At 56.9% G+C, this 12,694-nt stretch overlaps 1 protein-coding gene across 2 annotated transcripts; it reads left to right on the forward strand.

Moving 5' to 3' along the window:
• Window positions 1-21: 21 nt before the first annotated feature.
• On the forward strand, window positions 22-11,613 carry KHSRP (KH-type splicing regulatory protein). 2 transcript variants are annotated; one of them, XM_070373829.1, is made up of 20 exons: window positions 22-386; window positions 2,218-2,314; window positions 2,889-2,927; window positions 3,274-3,313; window positions 4,176-4,225; window positions 4,794-4,865; window positions 5,601-5,658; window positions 5,947-6,121; window positions 6,303-6,401; window positions 6,742-6,840; window positions 6,961-7,063; window positions 7,626-7,726; window positions 7,821-7,965; window positions 8,044-8,204; window positions 8,292-8,401; window positions 8,822-8,910; window positions 8,993-9,193; window positions 9,299-9,376; window positions 9,455-9,615; window positions 10,718-11,613. In XM_070373829.1, the coding sequence occupies exons 1-20, from the start codon at window positions 129-131 to the stop codon at window positions 10,724-10,726; spliced, it is 2,145 nt and encodes a 714-aa protein (XP_070229930.1). In that variant the 5' UTR covers window positions 22-128; the 3' UTR covers window positions 10,727-11,613. The 2 variants fall into 2 exon arrangements, with proteins under 2 accessions (XP_070229930.1, XP_070229929.1); XM_070373828.1 differs by having other exon boundaries at window positions 23-386; window positions 9,455-11,613.
• Window positions 11,614-12,694: the final 1,081 nt, after the last annotated feature.

Genomic DNA, 12,694 nt, shown 5'->3' on the forward strand with positions numbered 1-12,694 from the left:
CCCAGCCGCTGGCTTCCCAGAGTGCTCCGCGGCCGTGTGGAGCGAGGCCTTGTTCCCGCGTTGAGCCGCCGCTGCCGCCGCCTCCTCCTCAGCTTCAGCCTCCGCGTCAGGCCCGGCCCCGCCGCGCCATGTCGGACTACAGCACGGGAGGACCCCCGCCCGGGCCGCCGCCACCCGCCGGCGGGGGCGGGGGGTCCGGAGGAGCCGGGGGCGCCGGGGGAGGCCCGCCACCGGGCCCGCCGGGCGCGGGGGACCGGGGCGGCGGCGGTCCCGGCGGCGGCGGCCCGGGCGGAGGGTCGGCCGGTGGCCCCTCGCAGCCACCCGGCGGGGGCGGCCCGGGAATCCGCAAGGACGCCTTCGCAGACGCCGTGCAGCGGGCCCGCCAGGTGAGGAGGCCGCGGGCCCGAGGGGCGCGCGGGCGGGCGGGGGAGGGGGCGGGGTCACGTGCGCGCGCGCGGGGTCGCAAAGGGGGGGCCGGGGCCGGGGCCGCCACGGGGTCACGTGGGGCGGTAGGCGGGGGCCTGGGCCTCCCCAGGAGCCTGGAGTGGGGCACTCCCCCCGGGGGTGACCCCTTACAAGGGGAAGGGTCGTCTGGGAGGGGTGACCCAAAAGCGGCCCCAGAGTGTGCAGGGTCCCCTGCAGCGCGGGGACTCACTTTGGGGTTTCCACCCTTTAGGACACTCTCTACTCGTAGAAGCAGGGGTTCCGCCTTCCTGGGAAGGTCTTTCTCTGCTCCCACTAACTTGGTCCCTTTTCTGCCTGGTCCCCAGGAAGGAGGGACTTTAGGGGATTAGAAAAGTTCTTCCTCTTGAACCTGAAAAGTAGAAAGGGGACCCTGTGGCTGCCAGGCAGTGGCCAAGCGTTTCGTTGAAATGGGGAGGGTAGGCCTAGGGACTGACTGTGATGCTTCAGGTCATTTGCAAGCACCCTGTTTCTCTTTTGGGGAAAGAAGGGAAGGGTCCCACCGCTGTGTTCTGGGGCGTGATGACTACATGGAGGTTTCACATTCTGATGTGTGACCTCCCCGGCACTCCACGGCCTGAGGGGAAGAGGCCCACAGAAAGCGAGGACTTTGCCGCCCTTTCAAAAGGAAACTGACCGGGCTCAGGCCATTGAGTGCTTTCTCAGTCAGAATTGCCCCCAAATCCTCCAGCACAGGGAGGTCCCATTAGGGGAACGCCCTGTTGCCCTCCCAATGTGGTCTGTGGCTTTCACCCTTGGCATGCGATAGAGTTCTTAGGTGCAGTTGATATGATTGACCCTCACTCCCCGACCCTTACTGGCTTAATTGAGAGGCAGCTAAAACAAGGGGAGGTGGTGCTTTCTGTTTGCTTGGGATAAGACCCCAACTGGGCATCCCAAGAGTTTAGGCTTCAAGTTTTGTTTTGTTTTGTTTTTTTATGTAAGTTTTAGAGAGGTTAAAATATAGATTCTCAGCTCATGGTTTGTGTCTCTTTGGAAAACTTGTAGTAATCCTATCAGCATACTCTGGTTTTAAATTTATTGGGTTGGGGTTTATTCAACGTTGTTTTTGTGTCCGAAATGTAACACGTGTTCGGAAAAGGGCCTTTTGTTTTGGTCTAGATGAGGGTTTCAGAGGCAGACTTCCCTAAGATCTGTTCAACAAATGGAAAGATTTTGAGGGTGTGCTCTTGAGCATCCCAGAGGCCCAGGTGCTTGGGCAAGGAAGTGTCTGGAAGTTCTCCCTGGTGGAGGGCACCTGAACTTTTCCTCCTTTCATCCCTAGAAAAGTCAGTGCGGGTTATCCTCTGGCCATGAACAGTTTAGGCACAAATTTGATAGAGAAAGGGAGCTTCTTTGAAATTCCTGAATAACTTTGGAATTCCTAGAAATGTTTTAACCAACAGTGAAAGTCGCCCAGTCGTGTCCGACTCTTTGCAACCCCATGGACTGTAGAGTCCGTGGAATTCTCCAGGCCAGGATACTGGAGTGGGTAGCCGTTCCCTTCTCCAGGGGATCTTCCCAACCCCGAGATCGAACCCAGGTCTCCCACATTGCAGATGGATTCTTTACCAGCTGAGCCATCAGTGAAGCCTTAACCAACAGGCTCGTCCCTAAATCCAGGGAATGCCACTCCCAGGCCAGACAGCAAGACCTGTTGGGTATTCATGAACCAAAGAGGTGAAAGGTTGACCTGAGCACCACAGAGGCTGGCTTTGGGTAGTAATTCTTCTCTGCTCGCAACTTCACTTCTAGATCGCAGCCAAGATTGGAGGCGACGCAGCTACCACAGTGAATAACAGCACTCCTGATTTTGGTTTTGGGGGCCAAAAGAGGCAGTTAGAAGATGGAGGTAACTACCTGCCTTGCTGGAAGGGCTGGGGGTAGAGAGTGAAGTGCTTTTGTTGGAATGTGGTTCAGAGTGGGGGGAGCCCACTGCCATTTGGTGTTTTAAAACCTCAGCAATCCCAGCTTTGTTCGTTCTTTTTGTCTGGGCTGCCGTCCTGAAGTATCAGGTGGCTGAGGAGAGCAGATTGACTGTGACCGGGTCCAGGTCGTAAGTTTTCAAGATTGTTCCTCCTCCTCTGCTAAGCTAGGGTTCTCTTAAGGCCCCATGTCAGTGCAGTGTGGCTGACCCAGAGGCACACAGCCTAAACTATCAACTCACTGATCAGCCCAACTTCCCCAAGGCAGATTTGGGCCTAAGCTGGAAGGACTAGGGTCACCATCATTTTCCCCCTGTTATAAAGAGCTCTTTATCCCTGAGTGCTGGTGGTGAGATTAGGTCTCTTATTCTCTTGTCTTGCATCTGATGTTGAGAGTTGGGGGCAGGAGGCTTGTTTGCCAGGACATGTGGCACCAGCATCAGATTTGAGGCAGCTGTGGGTGGGTAGGCATTGCATCTGACATCCTCTTTCTTTTCACAGACCAACCAGAGAGCAAGAAGCTGGCTTCCCAGGGAGACTGTAAGTCCATTGGGTGACACTGGCAGAGGCTGCTTCAGGATCTTAAGAGGTTTTAGCAGGAAGTACTCTCCAGACAGGAGCTGGAAGTACTGAGCAGACAGCACCTCTCCTTTATGGAGGCTCTTGGTGTCCCTCCAGGGCCCATGAGACCCCAGAGCCTGGATTGTGAAGCAGCCACCTCCAAGCATGGCTGTTGTTAGGTGGCCCTGTTGTGCTCACTCAGGGAGGCTCAGAGGCACTGGGATATAGCTTGTGGCCCCTTGCATGGCAGGTGTGCCCAGGGCATGGTGTTTGGGGTCCCAGAGAGGAGCTGGGCCAATCTGTCCTTTGGGTTTTCTCTTTGCAGCCATGAGTTCTCAACTCGGACCCATTCATCCTCCCCCCAGGTAAGTGGTGGGTTGGAGAGCAGGTCGTTTCCTCGTTGTCTCTGGCCTTTCTTGCTGACTGGAGGGAGCACTCTGTCTGGGAGCCTGGTTGTACAGGACTTTGTCTTACTTTCTGTCAACCAGGGAGAAGACAGAAAGGCAGAAGGAGCTTCGTTTGTCCTTACTTATTGTCTGTGGGACCATATGGAGCATAGGGCTGTGGCTGTTAGCTGTAATCGGGAAGGGGTTCTTTGCGCCCCTTTGCTTCCTTTGTTGGATGGGGATACTTAGAAGCCCTGCCATCCTTCCTCCTGGAAAAGGCTGGGGACTGGCCCTGACTTCTCACCTGCTTCTGCGGATTCTTGTTCCCTGAGAGCTGGGGTGGGGGTGTGTTCCTTTCCTACCTTTTTACTCTAGAGCATTCTTTCTGAAGGACCACGTTCTTTTTTTTTTTTTTCACTATTAGCTAAAATTTTGTGAAATGCAGTAAAAGCAACTCACTAGAAGAATGAAGTGAAAAAGACACAAAACCAATTTTTAAGTTAGAATCTATAGGTATAGGATGACGCTTTCAGATTGCTGTGAAAGTGTCCCAGGTTCTCACTCTTGCCCTGAGTCGGTGGGCAGCACTGGTCCAGCAGGCTAAGCCTCTTGTGGCCCAGAGTGGGGAACGGGGGCCCCGAGAGGTTGGGTGGTCTGCTGTGGGGTGAGGGAACCCCCATGCCCTTGTCAGACTCTGCTTAGGCCTGTGGGAGCTTGGTCCCCATGTTGCAGGAGGCAGGACTTCTGTTTTGAGGGTCTTTTTTCCAGGAGGCCCTCTGGCTCTTCCATCCCCTCTGCTGCTTCCTGACTTGAGGCTGACTCTCATTGTTTCTCTTTGTAGGACTTCAATGACAGAAGAGTACCGAGTTCCAGACGGCATGGTGGGACTAAGTGAGTGTGAACCACTGTGGTCCTGTGGTGCCCATTAACCCCTGCCCCGTGCCCCCAGGGCAGTCTCTCAGGAGAGCGCCTGCCAACCCTGGGACCTGTGGTCTGAAGGAGCCAGATTATTTTTTCCCCTCATTACATATGGTGGAAATACATATTTATGTATGTAGTTTCTTTTGTGGTTGGAAATCCCAAAGATGAGTCTGTTCATATTTTTTTTTCCTGCTGATGCCTCCTCCCCCCCGCTGCCCCTCTGACCCAGGCCCAGGCTCTGGGGCAGGTGCAGGAAAGGGTGAGTGGAATGGGGAGTGATTGCCTGGACAGCCCCCCAACCCAGCTCAGAGATCTGGTGAGGGGCACCAGAAGGGGCTGTGCAGAAACATAGAGGCCACAGGAGCACTGAAGGAGCCTGATGTGTTTTGCAATTTTTGTTTGTTTTTCGTTTTTGTTATTTTTTTCTTTTATTTTGAAGGAGCTGTTTTGTGCTTACTCTCATTCATTCTCTGGGCAGGGGGGCTCAGCGCCAGCCTCCTCCCATCCATCTCTGCTCTTCTTTTTTTTCTCCACCCAGTCATCGGCAGAGGAGGTGAACAGATTAACAAAATCCAGCAGGACTCAGGCTGCAAAGTCCAAATCTCTCCAGGTAGGAGCGCTAGAGCTGGATGGGGATGGGTGCCTCTGCTGGGGCTCTTCGCGCGTTCTCTCATGACCCCTGGCCGCTGTGATGGGATGGAGGTGAAGCGGGCTGGCGTTATTGCGCTTGTTCTGTGTGCCGCCTTTGCACAGTGCGTCAAGGTGTAGCTGCAACTCTTGTCTCCCTCTGCTCTCCATGAGCGCAGAGGGCTAGAATCCAGTATAGGGAGCCGCACCCCAGATCCCGCTCTGACTGTGTTGCCACCTGAGCTACAACACCTTGTTGGAAAGTGTAAGGCAGGGGAGCTCCTTAGGAAGGACAGGCTTGAGGTCAGGCCTGGGCTTAAATCCAGTCCTGCCTGCGCCTTGGCAGGTACCTGATTTGCAGGGGTTTCTGAGTGCTCGCCCTGCCTGACACGCAGTACATTGACTGGAAGGTGTTCACATGGGTGGTGATGGAAGGGGCCCAGTTGGGATCTTCTGGAATCTGCCTCTCCTTCCATATTATCTTTTCACTAAAAGTTTTGCTTCCTTTGCTAGACTTCAGGCTTCTTAATCTTGGCTGTGCATAAAGCACCCTCTCAAGTGTTTGGGGAGGTAAATTGATTTGTCAGGGTGCTGTACAGTGGCAGAAGTAGCTGTCGATTGTTCCTAGAAATCTCATCTCCATGGAAGGTCCTCCTGGTTGTCTGCCCAAGGCATTGACTCAAAAAAGCGCTGATCCTCTCTCCACTCCTCTCTCCAGACAGCGGTGGCCTACCTGAACGCAGTGTGTCCTTGACAGGAGCCCCGGAATCTGTGCAGTAAGTCTCTGGCTAGGCCTGTCATGACAAAGTGGGTGGGCGAAGCCCTCTGGATCCCTTTGAAGTTTAGAGTGACTCCCACACCATGTTCCTCATGCCGTGCCTGCACCGGGGGGCTGCCTGACACAGTGAATCTCCTGAGATCTGGGGAACCTGGCCCAGAATAGCCCCAGCTCTGGGGATGGGCCCTCTGTCAGACCCAGAAAGGGGGTTGGAACCCCCTTTCCTGGGAGCAGGGCTGAGCCTCCAGGCAAGCATTCAGAGAGTACCTGTTTTTTCCCTTTCCAGGAAAGCGAAGATGATGCTGGACGACATTGTCTCCCGGGGCCGTGGGGGGCCCCCGGGCCAGTTCCACGACAACGCCAACGGGGGCCAGAACGGCACAGTGCAGGAGATCATGATCCCCGCGGGCAAGGCTGGCCTGGTCATTGGCAAGGGCGGGGAGACCATCAAGCAGCTGCAGGTGAGGGTGCAGGCTCCTCCTGTCCCGGGACAGCCTCCTTCCCGCGACTGTGCCTGTGCACGCCACTGTCCCCCGCCACCGAGCCAGAGCCCTTCGTCCTTTTGGACCAGGAGTGACCCGTCCCCCCATGCCCCAGGAAGTTCTTGGAGGGCTCAGCTCTAACGCCACCTTGGTTGTACAGGAACGGGCTGGAGTGAAGATGATTTTAATCCAGGATGGCTCCCAGAACACGAATGTGGACAAACCGCTGCGGATCATCGGAGACCCTTACAAAGTGCAGGTGGGTGCCCCAGGGCCAAGGGGGTGGTTCTGGGGAGTAGAGAGAGGGCAGCGGGAAGGCTGGAGATTTGGATGTAAGTGGAGAGATTTTTTAGAGCACTGGCTCTGAGGTCAGCCCTGGACTCATTCTCTGTTGAGTTCCCTCCCAGCCGTCTGTACATGAGCAGGTGGCCTCAACTGGCCTCAGTCCAGAAAGCTGGGGTGCTCACCATGTCCACCTCTTAGGGCAGCGGGTAAAGATCCGGGCAGCCTTGCGTTGGTCCTTAGCTCTGGCCTGTGACCGTGGGGCATGCAGTGGGGCAGCAGTGTTCGTGCGAGCACCACACTTTGTATGTTCGCAGCAAGCCTGCGAAATGGTGATGGACATCCTGCGGGAGCGTGACCAGGGTGGCTTTGGAGACCGGAACGAGTATGGGTCCCGGATCGGCGGGGGCATCGACGTGAGTGCAGGCCTCTTGGGTGGATGGAGTGGCAGGGGTGGTGGCTGGCTTGTGGGCAGCAGGGGGACTGCAGACAGTGACAAAACCCAGCTGATCCTCCTTCGTCCTGTCCGCCCTCAGGTGCCAGTGCCCAGGCATTCTGTGGGTGTGGTCATCGGCCGGAGTGGGGAGATGATCAAGAAGATCCAGAATGACGCTGGTGTTCGGATACAGTTTAAACAAGGTCAGGGGCTAGCTGGGATCTGCTGAGACGCACTGTTGGGGTCCAAGGTGGGCAGCTTGGCAATGGAGTTAGCATCTGCAGTGCCTCATTACTCCTAGACCTGCAGAACATGCCTGGTCCCTGCTCTGGAGCAGCCCTGTAAGAAAGTGAATGACGGGCAGGCTTCCCTGGTTGAAGAGAGGTGTGTGTTCCTCTCTTGTCAAGCTGTCCTCTCACGGGCTCTCCTGACAGGCCACCTGGGCCCCTGGGTGAGGTTAGCTCTTGAGGCCCCAGCCATGGGCTTCTGTCCAGTCCCAGTGGTTTTGGGGGGAGGACAGACTCCCCCGTGCTTTTTGAGAGATTTGTTGTCAGTTCTTGGTTCTGCCAAGGGCATCTGCTAGTTCTGGGGGCACCAAGTGCAGGAGGGATCCTCATCTGCTCCTGAACACGTGAAAGGCGGCCAGTGGCACTTTGACATGTTCCAAACATGGCTCGGGCTGGCGACCGCCATGAAGCAGCAATGTTGGGGGTTCGGAGTTGTGCGTCTCTTGTAACTGTTTTTTGCTCTCCTGTGCTGCCTCAGACGATGGGACGGGTCCTGAGAAGATAGCACACATCATGGGACCCCCAGACCGGTGTGAGCACGCTGCGCGGATTATCAACGATCTCCTCCAGAGCCTCAGGGTGGGTGATGTCAGGTGTGCTGAGTGGGTGGGCTCGAGTGGGAGGGCAGGCTGGCTGCCTGCATTAACTGTCCCATGTCTTCCCTGCCCTGCAGAGCGGTCCCCCAGGTCCTCCAGGGGGTCCTGGCATGCCCCCAGGAGGCCGAGGTCGAGGCCGGGGCCAAGGCAACTGGGGCCCTCCAGGTGGGGAGATGACCTTCTCCATCCCCACCCACAAGTGCGGGCTGGTCATTGGCCGAGGTAAGTGGCTTCTCCACAGGCCCCACCCGTCCCCCCACTTTCCTCCTGCCCTCTGCTCACTGCCCATGGCTTCTGCAGGCGGCGAGAACGTGAAAGCCATAAACCAGCAGACAGGCGCTTTTGTAGAGATATCTCGTCAGCTGCCACCCAATGGAGACCCCAACTTCAAGCTGTTCATCATCCGGGGCTCGCCCCAGCAGATCGACCATGCCAAGCAGCTCATTGAAGAGAAGATCGAGGTGGGCTCAGCTCAAGAGGGGTTCTGGGTACTTGGGCCCAGTTCTTCCTCCTGTTCCACTGATCTTGTCCACTTTTCATTCCTCCAGGGTCCCCTCTGCCCAGTCGGACCAGGCCCGGGGGGACCAGGCCCTGCCGGCCCCATGGGGCCCTTCAACCCTGGGCCCTTCAATCAGGGCCCACCTGGGGCTCCCCCTCAGTGAGTATTCCTGCGGACTCCTGGGATGTGGGGGTCACAGTTTTGGCAAGGAGGCCCAGCCCGCAGGCCCTGTGTCCATGGTCCTCACCTCCGAGAAGGCCATTCCACCTTGCAGAGGTGCCAAACACAACTCTGGCCAACCCTTGTTTTAGAGACACCATTTTTAAAAGATGCTGTGGGTGTTGCCCTTGGTCTCCACTCCACATGTAGATCCTGTAATCCTGTGGTGTAGTGGGGGGTTGGCACATCCTTGAGTCCACATGGCTTGTGTCCCTTGCGTCAGTTGTCTGACGCCTTTCCCTGGGCCAGAAGTCAGCAGTTCCACGTAAGCGGTGCTCTGGGCCCCCTTCCAGGCTACGGCCGTCCTCTGCAAGGACCTTGGGGTAACCTGGCTCATGTGTCCCTCGTTTTCGCCCTCAGTGCTGGAGGCCCCCCTCCTCACCAGTACCCACCCCAGGGCTGGGGCAACACCTACCCTCAGTGGCAGCCGCCTGCTCCTCATGACCCGAGTGAGTATAAGGATCTGAGCAGGGCAGAGGGGAGGGGCCGATTTCTTGGTCAATGCTTAGCCTGCACACCCTCTGCCTACAGATAAAGCCGCAGCCGCCGCAGCCGACCCCAACGCCGCCTGGGCCGCCTACTACTCACACTACTACCAGCAGCCCCCAGGCCCTGTGCCCGGCCCGGCACCAGCCCCCGCGGCCCCACCCACCCAGGGTGAGCCCCCTCAGCCTCCACCTGCTGGTCAGTCGGACTACACTAAGGCCTGGGAAGAGTATTACAAAAAGATCGGTGAGTGCGTGAGCCACCGCAGGAGCTCCAGTCAGCCAGGGAGGGGTGGGCGAGTAGGTGGCCACATCCCCGCCTGTCCTCTGACCTCGGGGCCTGCCCCCACAGGCCAGCAGCCCCAGCAGCCTGGAGCGCCCCCGCAGCAGGACTACACGAAGGCCTGGGAAGAGTACTACAAGAAGCAGGGTGAGCTGGCGGGCCACAGGGGTGGGACCAGGTGTGCCGGCCTCCTGGTCCGCTCACCCACCCTCTGCTCCCCCACAGCTCAAGTGGCCACCGGAGGGGGTCCAGGAGCACCCCCGGGTTCCCAGCCAGACTACAGTGCTGCCTGGGCTGAATATTACAGACAGCAAGCCGCTTACTACGGACAGACTCCAGGTCCCGGCGGCCCCCAGCCTCCGCCCACACAGCAGGGACAGCAGCAGGCAAGTGGGAATTGCCACCCTCCTCCTCCTCCTTTCTCCTTCCAACCCCCGGCCACCGTCCATCCTGCCTTAGTGGGTAGCGCCGGAAACCCCTTCCCCTGCGGGGTGTGTCCTTGATGCCTGCAGCGGGGGCCGTGTGGCCAGAGGTCTCCGGGAGCCCCCACGAGCTGGGGGAAGTGTGCGCTGGGTCCAGAGGTTAAAGAAGAGGCCTCTCCGCCGGCCTGCTTGTTCCTGTGTAACGCTGTCGTGATGCTGGGGGAGAGCGCGCAGCAGATAAAAGGAGGAACTGTTGAACTGGTGGGTAGTCCTGGGGGTGGGGGGCAGGCCATCCGCTCAGCCGGAGGTCGCCGTCCCGGCTGCTGACTCGCTCACTCACAATCTGGCCACTTGGGAAGAAAACGGATATTTTTGCCCCTCTCTGCATTACTCTCATGGTTTTTGTTCTTTTGATTCTTTTATTTTTAAACCCACGATCTCTCCCCGCGTGTCCAAGTGACTGTGTGTGCTGCCAGCTGCCCCGTGGGGCCCGGCCACAGCTCTGGGGGCCGGGGGCGGCGCCAAGGGGCCCAGCCGCTGGGCCCGCACGCCGGGCCCGCCCGCCACGCCCAGGCTCGGCCTCTGCTCTCGCGCCTGCGCCCGCCTCGTGTCCCGGTCTTGTCTGTGAAGTGGGCATGACGATCGCTGCCACCTTCCAACCTACCTCACAGGGGTGTTGTGGGGACACCGTGATCTCTGGTTGTCATGTCGTGATGCGCCGGGAGCTGCCCGCCCGCCTGCCTTCCTGAAGACGCAGGGCACCCCTCTCCCGCCCGCCCTCTCCCCCCCCCCAGCCCTGAGCGCTTCTCTCTTGCTCTCTCGCTCTCTCTGTGCGGCCCCTCCTTCTCCTTCCTGTGTCACTCTTCTCCATCTCAGAGCCAGTCTGACTGCAGCCAGTCCCAGAGCACTGACTAGACAGCTACAAACACATCCTTCCAGCCTGCGCTTGCCACAGGCTCGGGAGAGGGGCTTCCTGGCCCCCTCCTCGCCACTTTCCCCCCAGTCTCCCGCCCCGTCCCCCTCCCCGCCCCGTAGTGACCAATTCCTATCTCTTCCCTCTCCGCAGGCTCAATGAATCGAATGAATGTGAACTTCTTCATCTGTGAAAATCTTTTATTATTTTTTTTCCATTTTGTTCTGTTTGGGGGCTTTTTTTCGTTTGTTTTTTTTCCGTTTGTTTGTCGAGAGAGCGATGGCTGCCAAGGGGGGTGCTGGGGGAGCCCTCCCTGTGAGTGGCTTGGGGGTCGTGGCACAGGCAGTGCCAGGCTCTCGCTCTCTTGCTCATTCTGTGTGTCTCATGCGCTTTTTTTCTTTCAAAATTGGGATCCCTCATCTTGAGCCAGCCAGAGAAGATAGCGAGAACTAAATCTCTGCAAAAAAAAAAGTTAAAAACTAAAAAGCAAAACAAAACTTATAAAATTATATATATATATAAAAAAAATCTCTATCGTCCCCCACCCCGCCCCAGCCTTCCTGAAACTGCCTCTTTCAGGAGAAAGCAATTCACTCCCTGCGACCACCCTTGGCCCTCTTCATGTTTTTAAAATAAACTTTTAAAAAAGGAAACAAAGTCACTCTTGCTATTTCTTTTTAGTTAGAGCTGGAACATTCCTTGGACCAGGTATTGATGTTTAGGAAAGCCCATCCTCACCCCGTGCCAGGCAGCCCCTCCCTCAGCCTGTCTGCTCCTCCTCTCGCTCCTCTTCACCCAGCTCCGCTCCCCTCCCCTCCCCCCGCTGCGCTGCCCCCTGCCCCCTGCCCCCAGGACTGGTCTGTTGTGTTTCATCTGTTCAAGAGGACATGGAAACTGAAAACAATTGAGAACAAAACAAAAAATTGTATGGCAGTTTTTACTTTTTATCGCTCGTTTTTAACTTCACAAATAAATGGTAACAAAACCTCCCCAAGTCTGCCGGGTGCCGTCTCTCTCTCTCTGTCTCTCTCTCTCTCCACCTCCCCCCCGACCCCCCCGCCCCATAGAGTTTTGAAGCAGATGTTTGTTCTTTATAGATGTTGTAAAAGCCTGATAATGGTGATTGGAAATTATAAGCTTTGTGTTGTATTGGGTTTTTTCCTTTATTTTTTTTTTATTTTAAAAAAAGAACAATTCTAAGAGACGATAGTTTTCTGCAGGCGCATTGTGCTTTCCTAACTCTCACCTCCCCATTTTTTGGTTAAATAAAGTGCTTTTTGTCTAAAACTGCGTGCCGGCCGCAGTTGTGTTTCTACAGGAAACAAGTTGAAGAGGAATAAGGCTTGGCCAATGAGAGATGGGTGGGGGCCCCAAAAAACTTTGCCCGAAGTCTGGTCTTGCAGGAAGGAGAAGCAGGCAGAGAGCCCCAGCAGTGCAGTCCCCCACGCCTTCATCCCCAGCATCTGTCCCACTGGGAACTTGGGGAGCAGGGCACTCAGGAGGGTCCCTGGGGACAGGTGTTCCCATGGATACAGCCTGCCGCTGGTGGAGCAAACCCACACCGAGCTTTATGTGATCTGGTCCTCGCTGTGGCCTGTTTGGCTGGTGAGCCCTGAGGTGGAAACCTGGCCTGTCCAAGGGAAGGACATCTGTCCCAGGGGTTGGCAGCCTCAGGATGAGGACGGGAGATGGGAGAGCAGTCATGGAGGACTCCTTGAGCTGTCAGGCCCAGGGCCAGTCATCCAGAGGCATACTTTGCTGGGAGAGTTCTGGGAGGTGTGGTTGAATTCCAGCAGGGAAATCGGGTGTCATGGTGCGGGGCTGTCTGCGGCCCTTGTGACCTCCCACGCGAGGCTCCTTAGGGACCTACCCCTGTGGGAGTGGCTCCCAGTCAGCCATTTGTGGGCCCAGGAAAGGGAGAAGGCTGTCACCTTGCAGTTACAGCCTCAGTTTAGATTGGAACCCAGGGCTCCCCTCACCAGCATCTAACCTCAGGCAGTGTGCCCGCTCTGACCTCTGGGGTGAGGGGGATGTCGGGGCCCCTGGCCCTCTCCCGACTCTCTGCAGGCTTTCAATGACAGAGCAGCGCTTGGCAAAAATGTTTTCTGTAACTTCAGCCAAGATGAAAAC

The sequence above is a fragment of the Bos mutus genome, chromosome 7, assembly GCF_027580195.1.
Source record: "Bos mutus isolate GX-2022 chromosome 7, NWIPB_WYAK_1.1, whole genome shotgun sequence".
NCBI lineage: Eukaryota > Metazoa > Chordata > Mammalia > Artiodactyla > Bovidae > Bos > Bos mutus.